Source organism: Chanodichthys erythropterus, chromosome 13, assembly GCF_024489055.1.
Source record: "Chanodichthys erythropterus isolate Z2021 chromosome 13, ASM2448905v1, whole genome shotgun sequence".
In the NCBI taxonomy this organism is placed as follows: Eukaryota; Metazoa; Chordata; class Actinopteri; order Cypriniformes; family Xenocyprididae; genus Chanodichthys; species Chanodichthys erythropterus.
The window spans coordinates 33,264,559-33,285,621 of record NC_090233.1 but is presented as its reverse complement, the minus strand read 5'-3'; the positions used below and the strand labels follow the sequence as shown (position 1 = coordinate 33,285,621).

General features: G+C 33.8%; 1 protein-coding gene across 2 annotated transcripts; it reads right to left on the bottom strand.

Moving 5' to 3' along the window:
• Positions 1-562: 562 nt before the first annotated feature.
• On the bottom strand, positions 563-21,039 carry tmc1 (transmembrane channel-like 1). 2 transcript variants are annotated; one of them, XM_067408436.1, is made up of 21 exons: positions 20,176-21,039; positions 13,034-15,853; positions 12,240-12,260; positions 11,677-12,157; positions 10,742-10,945; positions 10,581-10,671; positions 10,373-10,469; positions 10,176-10,282; positions 8,549-8,647; positions 7,628-7,770; positions 7,323-7,467; positions 6,246-6,440; positions 5,972-6,151; positions 5,647-5,799; positions 3,141-3,269; positions 2,994-3,061; positions 2,648-2,887; positions 1,893-2,018; positions 1,718-1,796; positions 1,315-1,420; positions 563-1,100 (listed from the first exon to the last, which is right to left on the bottom strand). In XM_067408436.1, exons 2-21 carry the CDS (start codon positions 13,068-13,070, stop codon positions 868-870), a joined length of 2,934 nt encoding a protein of 977 aa, XP_067264537.1. In that variant the 5' UTR covers positions 13,071-15,853; positions 20,176-21,039; the 3' UTR covers positions 563-867. The 2 variants fall into 2 exon arrangements, with proteins under 2 accessions (XP_067264537.1, XP_067264538.1); XM_067408437.1 differs by having other exon boundaries at positions 5,656-5,799.
• Between the last annotated feature and the right edge of the window lie 24 nt (positions 21,040-21,063).

The window sequence follows — 21,063 nt, the reverse complement described above, 5'->3', positions numbered from 1 at the left end:
CAAAAACCGCGAGCGCAACGGTTAAAAACGTCCATCTATCGCCTTCACATTGAAAAACAATGGAAAAGTAGCACAGTGGAATGAAAAAAAAAAAACGTTCTGTGTAAACGGATGCATTTTGGGTTTATTATGCTGCTGACAGTTACACTGGCCCCCAAAAAAGCATTTTGTCACACTTAAAAATGTAAGAAATCTGCAACAAATGATGCTAGGCCTTTTTTAGAACTAGACTTTTAACCAGTTGTTAAAAAAAGTGTCTTTTGTCTTGATTTCAAACAGTATATATATGTTCCTTTATGTGATTCTTTCAAAATTTTTTTTTTTTTTTTGTAAACTGTGTTCTTGTTATCTTTAATGCCACTTGGTTTAAAATGTTGTTATATAATGCAATGACACTCATACATTTTTAAGTGTGGCGTAGTCCAATCACTTTCCACTGTAAATAAGACGCATGTGTTCTACCTCCGTGTAACTCTCAGAAGAACATATTAGTCAAACAAATGCTCACTTTTGCTGCTGCAGTTTAATACCTTGTTGTAATTGGCATGTAAACCAACAATCAAGCATTTTTTTTTTCTAAAACTAAAAATATATATAAAACATCAGTCAAAATATGAAACAAATCAAGAGATAGTTTGACCCCAATTTGGCCTGTGTGTAACAAGAGCAGTCAATTCTTTTTCACAGAGATAAGACTTATCAATCTAGAGTTACATAGTCACCTTGAGCTTCATTCGTGACATGCTGGAGGCCTGGGCACAGGATTTATACTGTATCACAGTATCAGCAAGAAATAAAAATGGTCATCCAAGTGCCAAATGTTGTGCATGCAATATAGAGATTCACATCTATTTACATCTGTGCTGTTTATCTCCTGTTTGAGTGAGAGTTTTTCTGTGGCTGATGTGGGTGACCTGGAAGATGTCCAGATGATGCGTGGCCCCGGGATGCAGGGGGTCTGGTAGTCGTGTGGGTCGAGGTGACGGGAGGTCCAGAGTTTTGAGTATGCTGACTCTGTGATGGGTGAATAAAGCAACCGTTCTGCCCAGCTTGTCTGTGATGCCCTGCTTCATCTAGGCTGCTGCTTTCTTCATTCACTCCTGAGAAAGAAGAGGCAGAGAGACCTTTCAACTGCTGTCTCAGAACAATGTTATACAGAAACAAGGGCATGTTGTTTTAAGTCTGTGGCCACCTCTTGTCCAAACACAGCACATTAACTCTTCAACATTAATGGAAAGTTCCCCAGCACCGGTTCCAAGATCCTGTCTAGTGCATTGACTGATGGGAGCTGTGACCCGTTCAGTGTGCTCTCACCCAAATCGCTGTTGCTGTGTTGTTCTCCTCCTTTCCTCGCCTGCTCCAGTTCATTGGCTGCCTTTAAGGCTGCAAGTTTGTTCTTTTTCTTGTTTTCCTCATTTTGCTGTAAATACAAAATTGGAGAAATTCAGTAACTTGACAATAAATGACCTACAGATTTTATAAAAAAATAGTGAGCAGAGATAAAATTAAATTGAAATAATATAAAATATATTTTGGTCTATGTGAAATAATAATAATAATAATAATAACTTTAAATCGTTATTATTATATTTTTTTTATGTTAGCTCAATGTTAGTGCTTCCACCTAGTGGTAAGTTTACATAATGTCATCTGCTCATGTAACTGTAACATTTACTGTAGGGAACATTTGAAGAGATATTTGAACTTCCCAACTTACTGTTTGGAGTTTCTTTTTCAGCTCCATGTTTACCCTTTTGTATGTTTTAGAAGTGGACTGCAGATAATATATCGCAAGACTAAAATGACAGAAAAAAACGGCGGCTACCATTACACACATCTTCACAGAAGTACAGGAAAATCATATGGATGTATTTAGAGACATTCCCACTTACACCAAGAGCAGAAGAAAGGGCAGCACCAGTCCGGGGTTCGAGACATAGCTGAACACTTTTCCGAACCAGGCAGGGAAGTCTGTCTCCAAGGTTTCCTGAATCACGTCAAACATGCGGTTTTTCCCACTGCAGAAAAAAAAAATCTCTATGTTACTTAACGTAACTCTGTTTCCCTGAGCTGAGGATTTGTAAATATTTCGATGCTTTTATTTAGTTTTATGTTTATTTCTATGTTTTTATTCATTTATTTAATTGCCGACTTTAAAATAAACTCTTCAAGTTATGGTAACCGCATTTTGTGCTGTTTTTAGGGAGGAAAAAAAAAAGATGTGAGAAAATTGTAGACTTGTACTCTGCTGCACTCTAGTGTTAAAGATCCGCCATTGCAGGACTTGACTTGTAGGCACACCTCCAATCATTCATACTATAAAAAGCAAATTTTACTTTTTAACTAAATACATATACACATACAGAAATACCTAATAGACAATATCTCTAAAGTCTTTGTATTTATATTTATTTAAGAGATTAAAAGCTTTCACCACACTGACCAATTTCTGAAACACTAGCTATTAGCTACTCAGTTCTAATATAGTAGTCAACATTTGAAGTGGATCTAAACCTTTCATCAAAGTTGTCCTAAAACCTTCTTCTTAGGACAACTTTGATGAACTTTTTTGATCCACATCAAATGTTGACTACTGTAGATTTCTCCCTAATCCCCACTATTCCTGATATACATAAATTTTCAGAACCTGAAGGGTCCACAGTCGAAGGAGGGTGGAATGGAGACAATGGTGTATATAGCAGGCAATGTAGAAAGGAACAGGATGACCAGCAGCATGGCCATGTAGAAGTTATTGGAGCCTGAAGCTTTGAAGACCCGTTCTTGAGGCACATTACAGCACATCACCGCCCAACATTGCAGGTACATGGACACGTGAAGCCGTAGAAGATTTAATGCTGGAAGACATGGAGCATAGAACGCCCCCATCCTGATACACACATACACATTGACAAAGATTTGATGAGATTTGGAGGTATACTGGTTTCCTTTTGAAAGGAAGAAAACATGCTACATAATTTGGTGATATTGCTCACCAGATCATTCCCTGGTTGAAGATCAGCCCCAGAACATTCCCACTGACGTCAAACTCTGAGTAGGATGGCTAATGAAGAAAGCACACTTCAGTTAAAAGTGAGAGGGAATCCCTGATACTGACTTCTGCATGTGCTGTGGATACTCACAAAGCCAAACTCCAAATCCCAACACCAGCAGTTGTTTAGGAATCGCACCAGTACGGCACGGAGGAAATCCCCAATAAGCAGAGTGATGTAAGTCGTCATTGTGTCAGAAATGATGAGACGAACAAATTCCTGTAGACGCAGAGGATGCTGATCATTATATTTATTATATTCATTTATTTCAAAACTTTTTTTGTGTATTTGTTTAAATATACACTCAATGTTTGTTCAATATACAAATGCATATTTATATAAATCTAATTTAAAGTATAACTTTATTCTGAGTAGATCAAATTAATGCCAAAGCATATGTATCTGCCAATTACCAAACTGTTTATTTATTTATTTATTTTTTTGGTAATTATATTTTTCAATAATTTTAATGAAATACATATATTTACAAATATTTTACTTGCAGTATAATTCAAAGTTTACGGTCGGTAAGATTTTTTTTTTTTTACATTTATAAAAAAAGTCTCTTTTGCTCACCAAGACTGCATTTATTTGATCAAAAATACAGTCAAAACAGCAATATTGCAAAATATTATTATAATTGAAAAATGTACTATATATTATATATATATATATATATATATATATATATATATATATATATATATATATATATATATATATATATATATATATATATATATATATATATATATATATATATATATATATACATATATAAAATACTTGCACTACCGTTTAGGGTTGTTAAGATTTTTATTTATGTTTATGCTCATCAAGACTGCATTTATTTTATCAAAAATACAGTAAAAACAGTAATATTGTGAAATATTATTAGAATTTAAAAAAAATTTAATGAATAAATATACATATTAAATACAGTACAGTCCAAAAGTTTGGAACCACTAAGATTTTTAATGTTTTTAAAAGAAGTTTCGTCTGCTCACCAAGGCTACATTTATTTAATTAAAAATACAGTAAAAACAGTAATATTGTGAAATATTATTACAATTTAAAATAACTGTTTTCTATTTGAACATATATTTCACAAAGTAATTTATTCCTGTGATGCAAAGCTGAATTTTCAGCATCGTTACTCCAGTCTTCAGTGTCACATGATCCTTCAGAAATATGATGATTTGCTGCTCAAGAAACATTTATGATTATTTTCAATGTTGAAAACAGTTGTGTACTTTTTTTCTTCAAGATTCCTTGATGAATAGAAAGTTTAAAAGAACAGCATTTATCTGAAATACAAAGCTTCTGTAGCATTATACACTACCGTTCAAAAGTTTGGGGTCAGTAAGAATTTTTATTTTTATTTTATTTAAAAAAAAAAAATTAAAGAAATGAATACTTTTATTCAGCAAGGATGCATTAAATCAATCAAAAGTGGCAGTAAAGACATTTATAATGTTACAAAAGATTAGATTTCAGATAAGCGCTGTTCTTTTGAACTTTCTATTCATCAAATAATCCTGAAAAAAAATATTGTACACAAATATTTTGTACAATTGTACACATTAAATGTTTCTTGAGCAGCAAATCATCATATTTCTGAAGGATCATGTGACACTGAAGACTGGAGTAACGATGCTGAAAATTCAGCTTTGCCATCACAGGAATAAATTACTTTGTGAAATATATTCAAATAGAAAACAGTTATTTTAAATTGTAATAATATTTCACAATATTACTGTTTTTACTGTATTTTTAATTAAATAAATGTAGCCTTGGTGAGCAGATGAAACTTCTTTTAAAAACATTAAAAATCTTAGTGGTTCCAAACTTTTGGACTGTACTGTATATTAAAATGTAAATTATTCATGTGATGGCAATGCTGACTTTTCAGCTTCAGTGTCACATGATTCTTTAGAAACCATTCCAGAAATCTGGTTTGGTGCTGATGAAACGCATTGATAATAATTAGAAATGTTGAAAACAGTTGTGTTTCTTGATATTTTTGTGGAAACCGTCAAAGGATTCTTCGATGAATAGAAAGTTCAAAAGAACAGTATTTATTAGAAATCAAAATCTTTGGTAAAAATGCAAGTCTTTATTGTCATGTTTGATCAATTTAAATGTGTCACTGCTGAATAAAATAATTAATTTATATATTTTTGAAACCAGACCCCAAACTTTTGAACTAAAGTTTAATTCAATGGAAATTTGTCAAATAACTGAAATGCGTAAATCTTAAAAACAGGCTGAAATGTTTGTATAGAAGTCATTAATAGCCACCTCACCAGTGTCTTAGACTGCTGTGTACATTTTCAGCTCAACAAATGGTGTGATTTTGGGTTAGGATCGCTTAACTTGTACGAACAACTCAAGATGGGGGAGTGTTAGGGAAAAGTCTAAAGTTTGTGCAATTTTGCAAGTTTATACCACACTGGAGGTGAATTAGATGTTATACAATACTTTGTAATGCTGCTTTGGAACGTATCGTGTTCCAGTTGTACTGGAATTTGTAATGTGAAAAGAGCTATACAATTAAATTTGAACTGAATTGAATGGAAGCACTCTTCCCCAGTACCTGTCCCACCATTGTCTCCCAGCAGGGCCCTCTGGGAACATCAGCAGGGTGCACCGTGATCGGAAGAGCAGTCGAATTGTCTGGCACAGTCCCGTTGTACAGGTTAGCCTGCCAGATTGTCATATTCTGCTTCACAATCTCCTCTTCTGCCCTCTTGAAAATATGTGACAGTTAGGAGAATAAACGACCTTCATAAGAAGATGATTTAGCACAGATTCTGTGTCTCAAGGGGAGCTGGAATGATGGAAATCATTGCTATTCTGTACAACAGAAATACTGAAGATAAGACTGTGAGGGCTTTAGACTTTGTTAAACGAAGCTCTACCTTTAGTTGGATGGCATCCATGAGAGCGATGATGAACGTGTAGAGGTTTCCCAGGAAAAGGGCGAATATGCGTCCCAGCTGCCACTGGAGGGCGATGCGTGGATGATAGTTCTCTAAAGTGCTGATTACATCAAACAGCATCGGACAGAACATTCCCAACAGAGACATCACCATGTTAACCTGAAGGTATGTAAAACCATACAATCATTCAATACATTCATTTTTTATTGATTAACAAGAGGATTACCATTGTGCATTGTTACATGAGTCTGACCTCATTCCTCTCCCACCAGCCGTAGTTCTCTAGTCCCTCCAGAGCGAACTTCTGAGACCTGCGTACTACAAAGTAGATCAAGTACCCACTCCCTGCCAGACAGCAGAGCACCAGGAAGTTGGCCAGCACTCTAAGGAATCTTGTCAGGTGGATGTTGTCATCTTTTCTGCTCTCTTGTTCCTCCACAATGGTCTCCTGTTAAAGTGCTGAATTTATTATGAGGCCAAGAGAGGCCATATTAAGAGGGTCATATCTTTTTTATTTATTTTCCGCCCCTGAAGAATAAGCCCCTTAAGATGTTATTTGAAGTTTTATGGTGGCAAAAACAGACATAATTTTTTTTTTCATTAACATTTTCCATCCTCTTTCTGACTCAGAAGGCTGTTTTATGCTGTGCCTTTAAGACTTCTGTTTAAATGCTTTCTTTGCATGTGAAGGTATAGCATAAGTTTCTAAACACTGAATAGGCATCATTGATGTAAATGTGGCATTTATTTTATAATATACTTATCTTTCTGATATGAAAGCCCATTTCAGAAATAAATCATGCTTTTGGTATCATAATTATGAGATAAAATGTAGAAATTAGGACATAAAGTCACAATTATAAGATAATTTTAAATTATTAGATGTCAAAGCCATGATAATTATTATTACGTATTATGCCATAAAAAGTCAAAATTATGACAAAAAGTCGAAATTATGACAAAAAGTTCAAATTGTGAAAAAAATCAGCCATCAATATGACATATATATGACAAGTCACTTTTGATTAAAACTATCAATAATTTTAGCCTAATTTCATAATTTAACATTTTTATGTCATAGTTATGGCTTATAAATTTCAATTTATGTCATAATTATAACAAGTCATTTTAGGATTTTTTTTTTTTTTTCTTATTCTCTTAAATATTTTATATCATAATTATGATTTTTGCAGCTTCTTGTCAGTTCATGGTCTTTTTTGACTACATAAGATGCTTATAGCTCGGAACAAAAATTTTATTGAATTTGTAACTTCTTTTTATGGACAAAATGGATTTGGGGCCAGCACAAGGAAAATATAGAGAAAAACACCTTAAAGCTAGTGGTGATGGAGGCAAACTTGTTGTCTGCTGTCTCAGGATTTCCAATGAGGTAATCCCAGCTAGTAAATGTCTTCCAACTGAAATTAAAGCTGGTGTCATCTCCGCCACCTTCTTCATTGGCATTGCGGGCCATACTGTTCGGTAAGAGTGAGGAAATCAATAAAGAAATGTTTTGTGTATAAACTAAGTGGCAGAAAGGTGCTTATGGACACACTCAACATAAAGGTTTCTGATATAGACATTAAGACTATAAAGGCTAAACATGCCGCTATACAATAGACTGTCATCACTCACGTCCTGATTACCACCATGTAGCTATATGCCACTGTGCCCACTCCCACCAGGAAGTAGGAGAGGGGCATGCGGAACTTGAGCCACCCAATGGCCCGCTGGTTGTTGTAGTAGCCATAGAAGAGGACAGAGTACTTAGCATATCCCTGAAACAAAAATAAAAACAAGTGTTGGACTGTGAGGTATATACACTATATTGTTCAAAACTTTGAGTCAGTAAGATTTGCAATTAATAGTTTTTTTATGCTCACCAAGGCTGCATTTATTTGATCAAAACAGTAAATATTAATATAATTTAAAATAAATGTTTTTTATTTTAATATATTTTTAATTGTAATTTATTCCTGTTTTGGCAAAGCTGAATTTTTCAGCATCATTACTCCAGTCTTCAGTGTCACATAATACTTCAGAAATCATCCTAATATGCTGATTTGGAGCTCAAAAAACATTTTTTATTATTATCCAGGTTTTTTTGTTTGTTTGTTTGTATGTTTTTTGATGAACAGAAAATTCAGAAGAACAGCATTTATTTTTAAATACAATTTTTTGTCTTTAAAGGTGCCCTAGAATCAAAAATTGAATTTACCTTGGCATAGTTGAATAACAAGAGTTCAGTACATCGAAAAGACATACGTTGAGCGAGAGATTTAAAGGGGCCGCGCAGCCTGAATCGTTAAGAAGTTAATGATGCCCGATAGGCAGTTAAAAAAATTAAATTAAAAAATCTATGGGGTATTTTGAGCTGAAACTTCAAAGACACATTCAGGGGACACCTTAGACTTATATTACATCTTTTGAAAAGATGTTCTACGGCACCTTTAATGTCACTTTTAATCAATTTAATGTGTCCTTGTTGGCTAAAAATATTATGTCTTTAAAAAAATCTTACTGACTTTTTGAAAGGTAATCATATAAAATCTTTACCCCAAAATCCCATAAGACTGCAAAATTCATGGCACCGGCCTCTTCCGCTCTGGGCACGGTCTTTCTGGGTAAACTGCCATATGGTTTCCCCATAAGAGCCTGGAAAGTGAATGAGATTGTAATACATTTAAGAATGAGCTAGTTACATTGAAGAAATACTGTGGTCTTCATTACTAATATTTTACAGTGCACAGCATAAATGAGTACACCCCCTCTGAAACTTCTGAAAATCAGCAATTACTCAGAAGACTTGTTAGGGTTCTTTAGAGATATAATGTTCCAGCAAGTCTGCTTAATCAATTACCAAAGAAGCATATCAAAATTATTCAGGAAAATAAGATTTTCTTATCAAGGTGATAAAATGTTGTGTAGCAAAAATGTACACCCTCCTAAAAGTTACTAAATAAAACAAAATAAAAAAATTCTGTTGTAAGTTTAAGGCAATGTTTGATCAACAGGTAAGTATGTTGAACCAAAACATTTAAAGAGAAGTAATTTCTAAAAGTGTTATATAACCCACTGAATCATTCTCAGACTTCATGCTGACAACAATGGAAGCACTTGTGAGAGAACTGTCTGGAGACTTATTTCTTTAGCACAAAAGAGGACAGTGGCACAAGAGGATTACCAAATCATTGTTTTAAGTGTGAAAATATAGCAAAAGTAACACTTGTGACAAGGCCCCTGAAATAATCAGGCCTTCGTTTTTTTAGCTTTCATTTAGTGATGAATTTTTTGCTAGACAAAGAGGAGATAAATACCATGCGAGTGTCTCAGAGATAGCAAAAGCTATGAAAAAAGTGACTGTTTATCTCACAGAGTAAGATGCAGCCTGCAGAAATGACATGCATGGTTGTTGTTCTCACAGTACCCAAAGCACAATAAAGTCAGTTAGCCATTTCCAAAGCCCAAATTTACAAAATATAGATTCTTGGAATAAATACTCTCATGAGACCAAATCAAACATTTTGGATCTAACAGCATCCAAAATGTTGTGGTGTTGCTAGAGGAGGAGTACAGTGAGAAGTGCCTGGTTCCCACAGTAAAGTTCAGTGGTAGTAAAGCTCTTAAATAGGGATGTATGAGTGCTGAAGGTGTGAGGGAGTTGTGCTTTATCTATGCTGTCATGAATTCCCATACCACTGTGTAATTTAATACACAAACTTGAAATCTTAACACTCTTGAGCGCCTGTGGGGGATTCTGTAGAGACAAGCTGAGCAACACTCCCCATTAAAGATCAGGGCATTTAAGGAGCTCATCATCCAGGAGTTAAACAAGACAGATGTGACAATTTGTCATGAACTTGTACACTCTGTGCCAAGAAAGGTCAGATCAGTATATTCAAAATTATGGAGGGCATACTAGGTACTAGAATATTATACATTTGTTGAATTAAATCTAGGGTGTACTCATTTAAACAAAATTGGCTAATTTGCTTATTTTATGGCTATTAATGCTTATATTTCACAGTTTTTATTATGTATATGATTAATACATTTTAATTGTGCCATCTTTCCATGAATTGTATTAGTGATCATTTATTAGTGTATTTGTTCAGAGGGGGTGTATTCATTTATGTGCACTGTATATCATTTTAAACTTTGCCGTATTTATTATATTTCTCACCTCTGGAACCATCACCAGCCCAAACGTCAGTCCAAATAAAATCATATTGATGCCATACATCCACCTTAGAAATATGAAGTAAGAAGCAACTGATGAGCCAAAATGGCCTGTAAGGAAATAAAAAGAAGTTTGTATATTAGAAAAGATCTGGGGGGGGGGGGGGGGGGTAACAGCAGGAGAGACAATGAAGCTCATACTAAGAAGCATCACACTTTCTATTTCCTTTATCTTCATCTCCCACGGGATGCAGGCAGTCTTGAAGTTCTCAAAGTCACGCTGAAACTTCATCCATTTCTGACAATTAGAGTAAAAAAGAAAAATGATGATCACTCTGAAACTGTAGAAGGAGATATTCAGCTCCATTAGTTTCATAATGACAGTCACACACAGCGTTCATCTCCTCACCTTCATCATCATGACCTTGTAGGCATAGAGCTTCCTGCCTTTGCCCTTTCCCAGAGCCCCTTCATACTTCTCCACAAACTCCTGTGACTCCCTGCGACAGAACACAAATTGCTGACATTTTGAAGCTGGTGTACATACACATAAAAACAGCAGTGACGTACTTAAGGATAAGTAGTTTTTTCCTCATGGGCCAGGGCTTTCCTCTCAGTGTGGTGATTAGCTTTTTCCTTTCGTCCACTGCTTCTTTTAACTTTTCCAGCTCCTCTGGGGTCAGAGAGCCCAAAACTCCCACTGCCTGATTGTCCTTCGACTCGGAGTCAGAGTCGGATTGAGATTCTGACTCAGATTTAGACTCAGACTCTGAGCTGGGAGGGAGAAATGGATGCAGGTATGCTGAGTGAGACTCAAACATCTGAGACCACAAATGGAAATGCTTGCTATTTTGTATTTCCATTGCAAATTATATTAATAGCAAAACCATTTCAGAGAAGAATATACATTAATTTCAGAATTTCCTAATTTTTCAATAAATCTTTTTTTTTTTTTTTTTTTTTGCTTTAATGCAAAATGTTTAAATTTTAAAGTAATATAAAATGAAAAAAAAATTCAATTAGTATTATTTCCTTAACGTCTTTGAAGAAAAAGATATTCTAACAAGCTAAAACGCACTTTTAAAAAAATTATTTAAACTTTTCAGGGTCTAATATATATATATATTTGCAAAGCTGCTAATATATATATATATATATATATATATATATATATATATATATATATATATATATATATATATATATATATATATATATATATATATATATATATATATACAGCTATGGAAAAAATTAAGAGACCACTTAACATTGGTTTCTGAACTTGGAGTGGTCTCTTAATTTTTTCCATAGCTGTATATATATATATATAAATATATATATATATATATATATATATATATATATATATATATATATATATATATATAAAATCCTAGACTTTTGGACTCCATTTAGTCCATAGTGTTGTTGTAGTTTGACAGAAGTTATGGCTATACATTTATTGATTTACTAAAATGAGTCACAAAATAATACAAACTTACGTAGTTTCTGGTTTTTTTCTTTTCTTTTTCTTTTCCTTCAAGGGCATGTCATGACAATCTTTCTGTTTTGTCTTTCCATGATTTGCATCATCCTCCTCATTTTTAACATGCTTCTTTTTCTTTTTCTTCAAATCTTTTTTCTTCTCATCATCCAGCTTTAATGTCTTATTTCTTTCATTTTTAATGTTCTTTTTCTCCTTGCTGGATTCTTCCTCAGCCTCCTCTGCATCTTCATTCTTTCTTCTTTGCCTTTTTCCATGTTTTTCACCCCCATTCCTTGCTCTTTTGTGCCGTTTATCGTGTTTCTTCTCTGCTCTTTTATTGCCCCCCTCAGTTGTTCTCTTCTCTGAAGTTCTTCTCCTGCCAACTTCACAATTTCTCTCTCTCCTACGTTTGCCATCTCGTCTCGCCTGCTTCTCTTCACCTTCCTCAGAATTTTCCTCCACTTCTATATAGTAAAGGCTAAATTCATTGTCCTTCCCTACAAAAAAATATTTGTACATTGTCATTAACATACAGTACAAAATAAAACAAACCATACAGAAAGTAGTCAGCCTTCCTACCTTCATCCACATCAATGCTCACTGTAAAACAAACAAAAAAAAAAAAATATATATATATATATATATATATATATATATATATATAAAAAGAGTAAGACATAAGTTCCAGACATTGTTTAGAAGACATTGTTAAGTTCTGAAAGGTCAGACATGGTTCCCAGCAGCTGTTTAGCGTCTGCTGTATTGTTTGTGACCACAGTGTAACCAGACCGGTAAGTGCTGACCGGGTCATTATATGCTTGGTTGTGTTGTACAATAGACACAATGGTGCTTTTCATCTTCAGTGTCAATGCAAGCTGTCCTCTTACAGAGTTCAAAGGGCAAACAAATGAAAGTAATGTTCATAAGTTCACATACACACAAGTTCATATTTTCTGCATGACCATCTTGGCATTTAACATATGCGAAATATACGATTAAGTCAATAGGTTTGCATCAAAATAAAACATTGTAAGGCATAAAATATAAATTTCCTTCAAGTAATTAAACATTTTTAGAATCAAAAATCAATATCATATTTTATAAATTATTTGCAAAGCTGCTAATCTTTTATAACAAAAATCAATATCATATTTTTAAATATTGAGGCAGACTGTGAAAAGGAAAAGGACAGTATGTCTTCTTTGCAAAGCTGCTAATCTTTTATAACAAAAATTTAAATTTGTTAAGTTAAAATGGTAAATCAGTTGTGGCTTAACACTGTGAATAAAGTATGATAAACACAAAGTATCAAATGTTTAAAAATGGTATGAAAAAAACTATAAAACACACATAGAAAGTAATAATCATCTTACCGTCACTTTCAGATGCGATTAGTTTATGCCGTGGCATTCTCCTCCTGAGTGGCCTTCACTCTGTGACCTCACGTGTGTGTCATGCAAACGAGAGTGTGTGTGTGTGCGATGATGATGATGGTGGTGATGATGCTGTAGCAGTGGAGCATGGCCTGACTGAACAGAACCTGGCGGGTGATGAGTACCGTGCATGAAGAGTTCACTTTTTACTAGCATTCAGTGACCTCTCCCAGGAACAATAACCAGTCGAAACTCTAGAGCCTCTCAATTTCAACGCTTTGAATTATTCAACAGAATTATGACTCTTTTTTTCAAAAAGAAAGGGTGTCACACAGTACCAAGACAAAATAGTTGATGATGGTCTAATGACTGACTATAGAAAGATCGAAGTGGGAGATAACAGACGATTAGTACCACAGGATAACCAGGGTCACCCAGGTGAAAAAAGTAAACTTCTATAAAGTACTTAAAGTGCTCTATTTTCATGCACTATTTTTTTACTTATTATACTAAAAATTCTTCTTTAGTACTTTTTAAGATTGAAGTGTACAACAAGTGGTAACTAAATACATTTTTTTTCACTACAGAGATGTTAAAAAGCACATTCTAGTTCATATTCATGGTGTCTCAAAATAGTTGAGTACACTTAGATGTTCTTAAGATTATCTTAAGAAGTACTAAAGAAGAATTTTTAGTATATTTAGTACAAAATTAGTGCGCAAAAAAGGAACTTTTTTTCACCTGGGCACGTCCATTTATAGTGCAAAACTTACCCTAAATACTGCTTCAGTTTGCAGGAAATAGTACAATCATTGAACAAATCACATACCTAAGTTTTAAGGAATGACTTTTATGTTAGGAAAATAAGATTTTAGAAATTCAGATTTTAAAAGACTTTGAAAAAATACATACATAATGGACAGCTGACATGACACCATGTTTTCACTGTCCCTTAATGAAAAGATCCCTCAATATATCTCAATTTCATTATGCAATTTCATTATGCAATTCATTATGCAAAAAAGTTGGTTTGTTTGTAAAAAAATCATAAAAATGCATTTGGCATGAAATCATAGAGGCCACATCTAATCACATCTAAATGTGATTCATAAATAATATGGTATATTAAAAGGTTATATTAAAATATATATATATAATGTTGTATAATTAAAAATAATGGTAACAATTTACAATAAGGTTCAATTTGTTATTATTAGCTAACTGCATTAGTTAACATGAATTAAAAATTAACAATGCTTAAGCATATTCTTAGTTAATATTAATTTCAACATTTATAATACATTATTAAAATAAAAAGATGTATCTGTTATTTAATGGACCTGAGCTAACATGAACTAACAATGAATAGTTACTTACTTTTATTGTTAAGATTAATAAATACTGCAACTAATGTATTGCTCATTGTTAGTTAATGCATTTCCACTGTAAAGTGTTACAAATATGATATATATTATGTGTGTGTGTGTGTGTGTGTGTGTGCATTTCTCATTGTTAGTTAATGCAGTAGCTAACATTAATTAATGAGGCCTTATTGTAAAAAGTGTTAAATTATTACATACATATATTAGTTAATAAATTGTCCTCAATGTTTCCTGATTTTGAAACATTTTTTCTGCTACACCTTCTGAATTTGACTTGGGACCAAATGCTAATTGTAAAAATAAAACAGCCGCCCCAGTTGCAACGTGACATGCTAAACTACTAAACTACTAAGATGCAGTGCCACGACTGTATAGAACAGTGTACAGTATCTGGCACATAGAGCCAAAGCTGCCATACAATAAAGACTAAAAACAGAAAGTCTGGAATTGTCTCTGGAGAAATTAATAGGAAGATAGATTTTACTCATATATGCCTGAGGTGTCTTCTGGGATTGTGCTCCACAGAACAGTAGAAGGATGGAAATATTAGAGGTATGGGAAAGGAGAAAAAGAGCTCTATAAATAAATCTTCATATGCTGCCATATTTAACTGAATCTTATTAAGGTTGTCTATTTTTATCTTTCTTATATTGTGCCTAAATGACCCGACAATATTTAATAATGGGAATTAGACATATATATATATAACAGGATATTAATGTATTTGAAAATATATTAATATAAAAATATGAATTGAAAATTAAATATTTAGAATAATAACCATACCACAGTTGATACTGAGACCGGAAGGTAGTGGTAACACTGTGGTTGAGGCTTTGGGATGCTAATAGACTATTTCCTGGTAGAGAACAACCAGTAAATTAGATTATTTATTGATGGAACCTTATTATTATTACATACTTAAAATAGGCATTTAACCTCAGCTTGCTCCAGAAATTTCTCCCATTTCTCTTAGCAATGAATGTAAGGAAGTGAGGTTAATGTATCTCCAAAGCAATGAATCAAACATTATTTTCAAACAGCTATTTGTGGATTCCTTCATTGCCGTTACACAACCTTACCACCTGATGTCACTAAAGATATACGTTTGAGGCTGTTCTGTTGAAATGAATGAGAATTCTGGGGGAATTCAGATGTCAGTCAGGCTACATTTCTTGAGCACGTTACCCACCTAGTCAGCAGATATTTGTATTTATACAGTGTGTTCGTGTTTATCCTGTCGATGTCTGTACATGTGATGCCCTGTGCTTCAGTGTGTATTTGTGTGCTTGCCCTGCAGAGAGCTATAGATTGTTTTCCTCGCCTAAGTTTAGCAGCACCGTTTGGGGATTCCATCTTCGGAGGATTGACACAGGCTGTAACTGTATTATGAGTATGTCTCCTTCCCTCACCCTCATTCTCTCAGCCACTGGCACACCTTTCAGAAGAGAAACACAAAAACGTTCCGATTTTTTTCATCATGTCTTAAAGAAAAAGGTTTTTCAATATAGCCTACGTTAACAGTAGAATCAAACATAACAGTACAAATAATGCTTATGAGAACACGAAGAGCCATTTAGCGCCAACAGACGTGACTAAAAACTATGAGCTGGCAGCTTTCATTTGTGAAATGTCTCTCCCAATTTGTTTGTTTGTTTGTTTTATTTAGATAGGGACAGATACAAATAACATAGACAAACTTTGACAGTCGTCTGATGCATGTATCATAATGTTTTTAGCTAAAAGCTAATTTACAACACTTGTCCCTAGTAGGGCTTTAAAAAAAAAAAAAAAAAAAAACACACAATACAGTTTAACATTACATCAACATCAACATTAATAAAAGACCGGGAAGGAATAAAGATAAAAATGTATAGAAAATATTAATTAAGAAAATATTAAAAATATACAGAAAGGGCAAAGTCAGAGGACTAAATATGAGAACAACATTGTTCCTGAATTAACCACAATTTGATTTTTTTTTTGAAAGTGGCTAATGTCGGGATACATTTCAGATTATCTGGCAGAGCATTCCATAATTTTGCCCCTTTCACTGAAACAGCGACCTGTGCAAATGATGTTCTACGAAAAGGGATGTTACAATTGACTTTAGAAGCAGATCTGGTGGATCTAGTACTTTGCTGTCTTGTTATTATTTTGCAAAGCGGTAGTGGAGCAGCATCATTTAAGCATTTGAAGACCAGTTTAACCAAATGCAGAGAAATAAGATTAACAAAACTTAGAATCTTATATTTACTTTGAATTTGGCAGTGATGGTACCTTATTCTCTTCTTGTCCAGAACTTTCAAGGCTCGATTGTAAAGACACTCTATAATTTTGACTGATGACTGATGAGCTTGGGACCATGTGGTTAAGCCATAAGATATATGTGAAAGAATCATAGAATTAAAAAAAATAAAAGCACAGTCAAGAGTCAGACAGTTTCTTATCATCATAAAACAACTTAAATTGGCCCTAATAGTTTTACAGATTTTCTTAATATGACTTTTAAAATTCAACTGATAATCTATATTTAATCCAAGATACTTCACTTCAGGTACTTGTTCAATAAGTTCCCCATTAATTTTTATGTTCAAAAGTTGTGTTAAAGGTAGTTTTTGAATAGAAAAGCAGACAGAGTTTGTTTTTTTAGTATTTAAAGTTAAACAAGATGAAGCCAGCCAAGATGATATTCTTTCTAAATTAGTATTAAGTTTATCAGTCACAGAGATACATGTATCAGCAGATGCATACACCACTGTGTCATCTGCATACATTAGTAGACCTGTATCTGGACATACTACATCCGGTAAGTCATTAATATATAGACTGAAGAGTATGGGTCCCAAGATCGTGCCCTGAGGAATACCTGTTTTAATTTTAAGAAAAGTAGATCTCACACTATGTGGCTGTTATGAGTCACATTCTAACAGTAGTGTCTCATCTTTAAATATTGTCATCAGATGCAGAACCGCCCTCAGGTGATCATGTGAGCAGACGACGAGCTGCATTCCATTACTCTGAAGAATCCTATAGTCATGATATTTAATACACTCTGGGTGGATGAAGGTTTATATTTAGCCTATAGAAGAGCCGGTGCCCTGTTACTCTCAGTAAGTAACGGCTCATTCAGGTTGTATTCTCGGTACTGCATGTGCAGGAAAAGAAAAGTAGTTTGACTGGAAAGATGATTCATTTCTATTTTGCTCTCTTCTGTGTCCATCTGCTCACTTTAGTACTGAAATCTGGACTTAACTAGAACATGACGAAAACTTTCTAGCATTATAGTTCATGTTTGTTTCCATCACATTGGTGATAGAGGACTAAATATCTTAACACTAAATGTATAAAGATGTCAAATTACGCATAGATGTAATTGCTGAAGCCATATTTTGAAATGTCAACAGCTAAGCAGGGTCACTTTTATGTAAAAGCAGAATAAAAAACATTTACACTGTGAAAAACTGTTGGGTACTTATTGGGTACTTTTGAGCAACTGAGCAAAATCTCCCTTAAGGAAGAAGAGCATAAAGTGAAAGCATACTTGAAACAGCTACAAGGGCAGGAAGAAGCTGTCAAAAAAAGTGCAGCAACTTTAAGGTAAATCAAGGCTGGTTTTAACAGCTCATCTTATGGATTTAAATACATTCTGTCATTCTAGAATACTGGTAATGTGGTATTACATCACTTAAGTGCTATTTTAGTATCATCTAGATACTGTTATAGTTTTTATTAATATTGAATTTGCTATTTTTATATTCTCCATTTTCACTCTAGTTTTTTGTGTTTTTGTTATTTCATATATATATATTTATATATCTAGTTTTTCAAATAAGAAAAATGTTTTTTAATGGTTTTAGTTTGTTAACCATCATTACTTTGCATCACTGATAGATTTCTATCATTCGATTGTAAAGTGTTTTGATAAATATACTGTCATATATATATATATATATATATATATATATATATATATATATATATATATACATATATAAATTTATTTATTATATATTTATCTCAGGTCTAACAGGTTTCATTCATGACACCTCATGAAGAATAAGCAGAGTGTTTGTGTATAAGTGTTTCTGTGGAGGTAATGCAATATAAGCTCATTAGATCATTACTGCCTTAAGATGAAGTGAAGTGACCCATACTTGGAATTTGTGCTCTGCATTTCACAGCCATCCAAGTGCACACACACAGCAGTGAGTAGTGAACAGACACACACCCGGAGCAGCCATTTCTGCTGCGGCGCCCGGGGAGCGATTGGGGGTTATAGGTGCGTTAGGTGCTTTGCTCAAGGGCACCTCAGTTGTAGGTAATGAGAGTGGAAGAGAGTGCTTGTTCATTCACTCCCCCCACTTACATTTCCTGCCAGCACTGAGACTCGAACCTGCGACCTTCAGGTTACAAGTCCAACTCTTAAGATGAAGACACGATCAGTGTTTTAGAATGTAATAATGTTCAGAGCATTAATCTGATCCTGATGCTGTTATGGGCCAACGCAAGTAAACCAATGACACCAGCAGCTGTTATAACTCAACTTTATGACACGCTTGGCAACCTAATAAACAATTTTTGGCACAGGAGGATACTTAAATCGCTGTACACCAAAAATAAACAACAACAAAAAAACATGTTTACAATACTTTATTGTAACACTTAACTAATGTTTAACTAATAAACCTTATTGTAAACTAACATGAACTAACCATGAGCAATACATTTGTTACCATTTACTAATCTTCGTTAAGGTTAGTTAATGAAAATATGGTTGTTCATGTTAGATCATCATCACAGTGCATTAAATAATGTTAACAAGATTTTAATAATGTATTAGTAAATTATTAACATTAATAAAGATTGATAAATGCTGTATAAGTGCAGTTCATGTTAACAAATGAACCTTACTGTAAAGTGTTATCGTTATTTTTGTGTTTCAACTCTATTCACTTATTTTGGAGCTTTTATAGATTTTATAGATATTTTAAATAGAAGGAAGAAAGGAAATTTACCTTACTGTACACCACAGTCCTGGTCTAAATAAAATATACAATTTTTATTTATTTATTTTTTTGTCCACTATGTTCCACAAATGATGAAAAAACGCATATCTAACTAATCCATTTCCCACAGCTAGAATGGTACCCAAAGGCAAAGCATGTAAAACTGCTTCCACTTAATTGGCCCATAAACAGCAGTTATATGTATATAAGGAAAACATGTTATATATAGACAAGATGGATATCTTGAAAGCTTGCAGTGAGGTTCTGTGCTCAAGGATGCATGCAGATAAGGCAACATTTATTGCGCACATTTACTTATGACTGAAGAGAGTGACCTACTGCCTAATGTTTTATATAGGGCTGCACAACGATTAATCGCGATTAATCGTTTGCAAAATAAAAGTCTGTGTTATGTAATATATGTGTGTGTTCTGTGTATAATACATGCACATACTTGTATAAATTTAAGAAATATATACATGTATAAATAAATATACATATTTATATATATTTTATATTACATATAAATATACATATTTTATATATAAATATATATATTTTTCCTTATATATACACATGTATGTGCATGTATTTATATATACATATTATACACAGAACACACACATATATTACGTAACAGACTTTTATTTTGCAAACGAGTAATCACGATTAATCGTTGTGCAGCCCTAGTTTTATATGCATTGTAATAAAAATGCAAAAATCTCATGGTGTTTGTTTGCCTTGTTCTCACGTTTGACATGGGCTGGGATCTCTACTTAGGCACTGACACACCAAAAACATCAGTTTACAAGTAAAACATGCCATAGATTAAGCCATTCCTTTGTACAGCATATTTGCACACACAACAAAAGCATGCAAACACACATACAGTGTGACAAACCAAACTTAAACTAGTTCAGGCAGGTTTATTTCCCCTTTATTTGCAGTTTTTAAACTCGTCCCCCTCCTCCACCTCAAACTGTTCTTTTCAAAAACAACCAGGCGGCTTCTACGTTTGCTCATGTGCAAAGCCACCCTCAGGACACCGAGTTGGGTTACACCACCGAAAGGAATCTCCCTCACACCAGCTCATCGGTTTGTACAGTTCACATGAGTGTTAGCTGATTGACACTGTCAACAACCCCAGGAACAGGGGTAACAAAATGAATGGACTTCTTGGAAATTTTGTAAGAGTTCCAGAATGGAACATTTTTTTTTTTTTACACAGACTGCTCTGAACAGGACTTAAACATAGGCTAATTGTTGTCCTGTACTTCATTGTTAATTGTAATTCTGAATGCGTTTCTGACACCCCTCTGCGACATTAAACAGTTTGTAAATTCACCACTTGAGATGCAGTTCCTGTGCCGCCTTTGCAGTGTTAAGATGGCATCCGAATGTAAACACATGCCAAATGTTATAGTGCCAACAACACAAAGAGCGTGTGATACAACAGATTGAGGCAGACAACACAAATTGGTGACTGATAAACGTCGAAAGTACCTAATAAAAATGAAAATATATAAAGTATAACACAACAAAAGCCTATTAAATTCATTTCATGAGCCTGTTGACTTTGTCGGTGTTTTGTCAGCCATGGGAGACTCATCAGGAAGCAGATTTCGTCATCAGCGGAGGT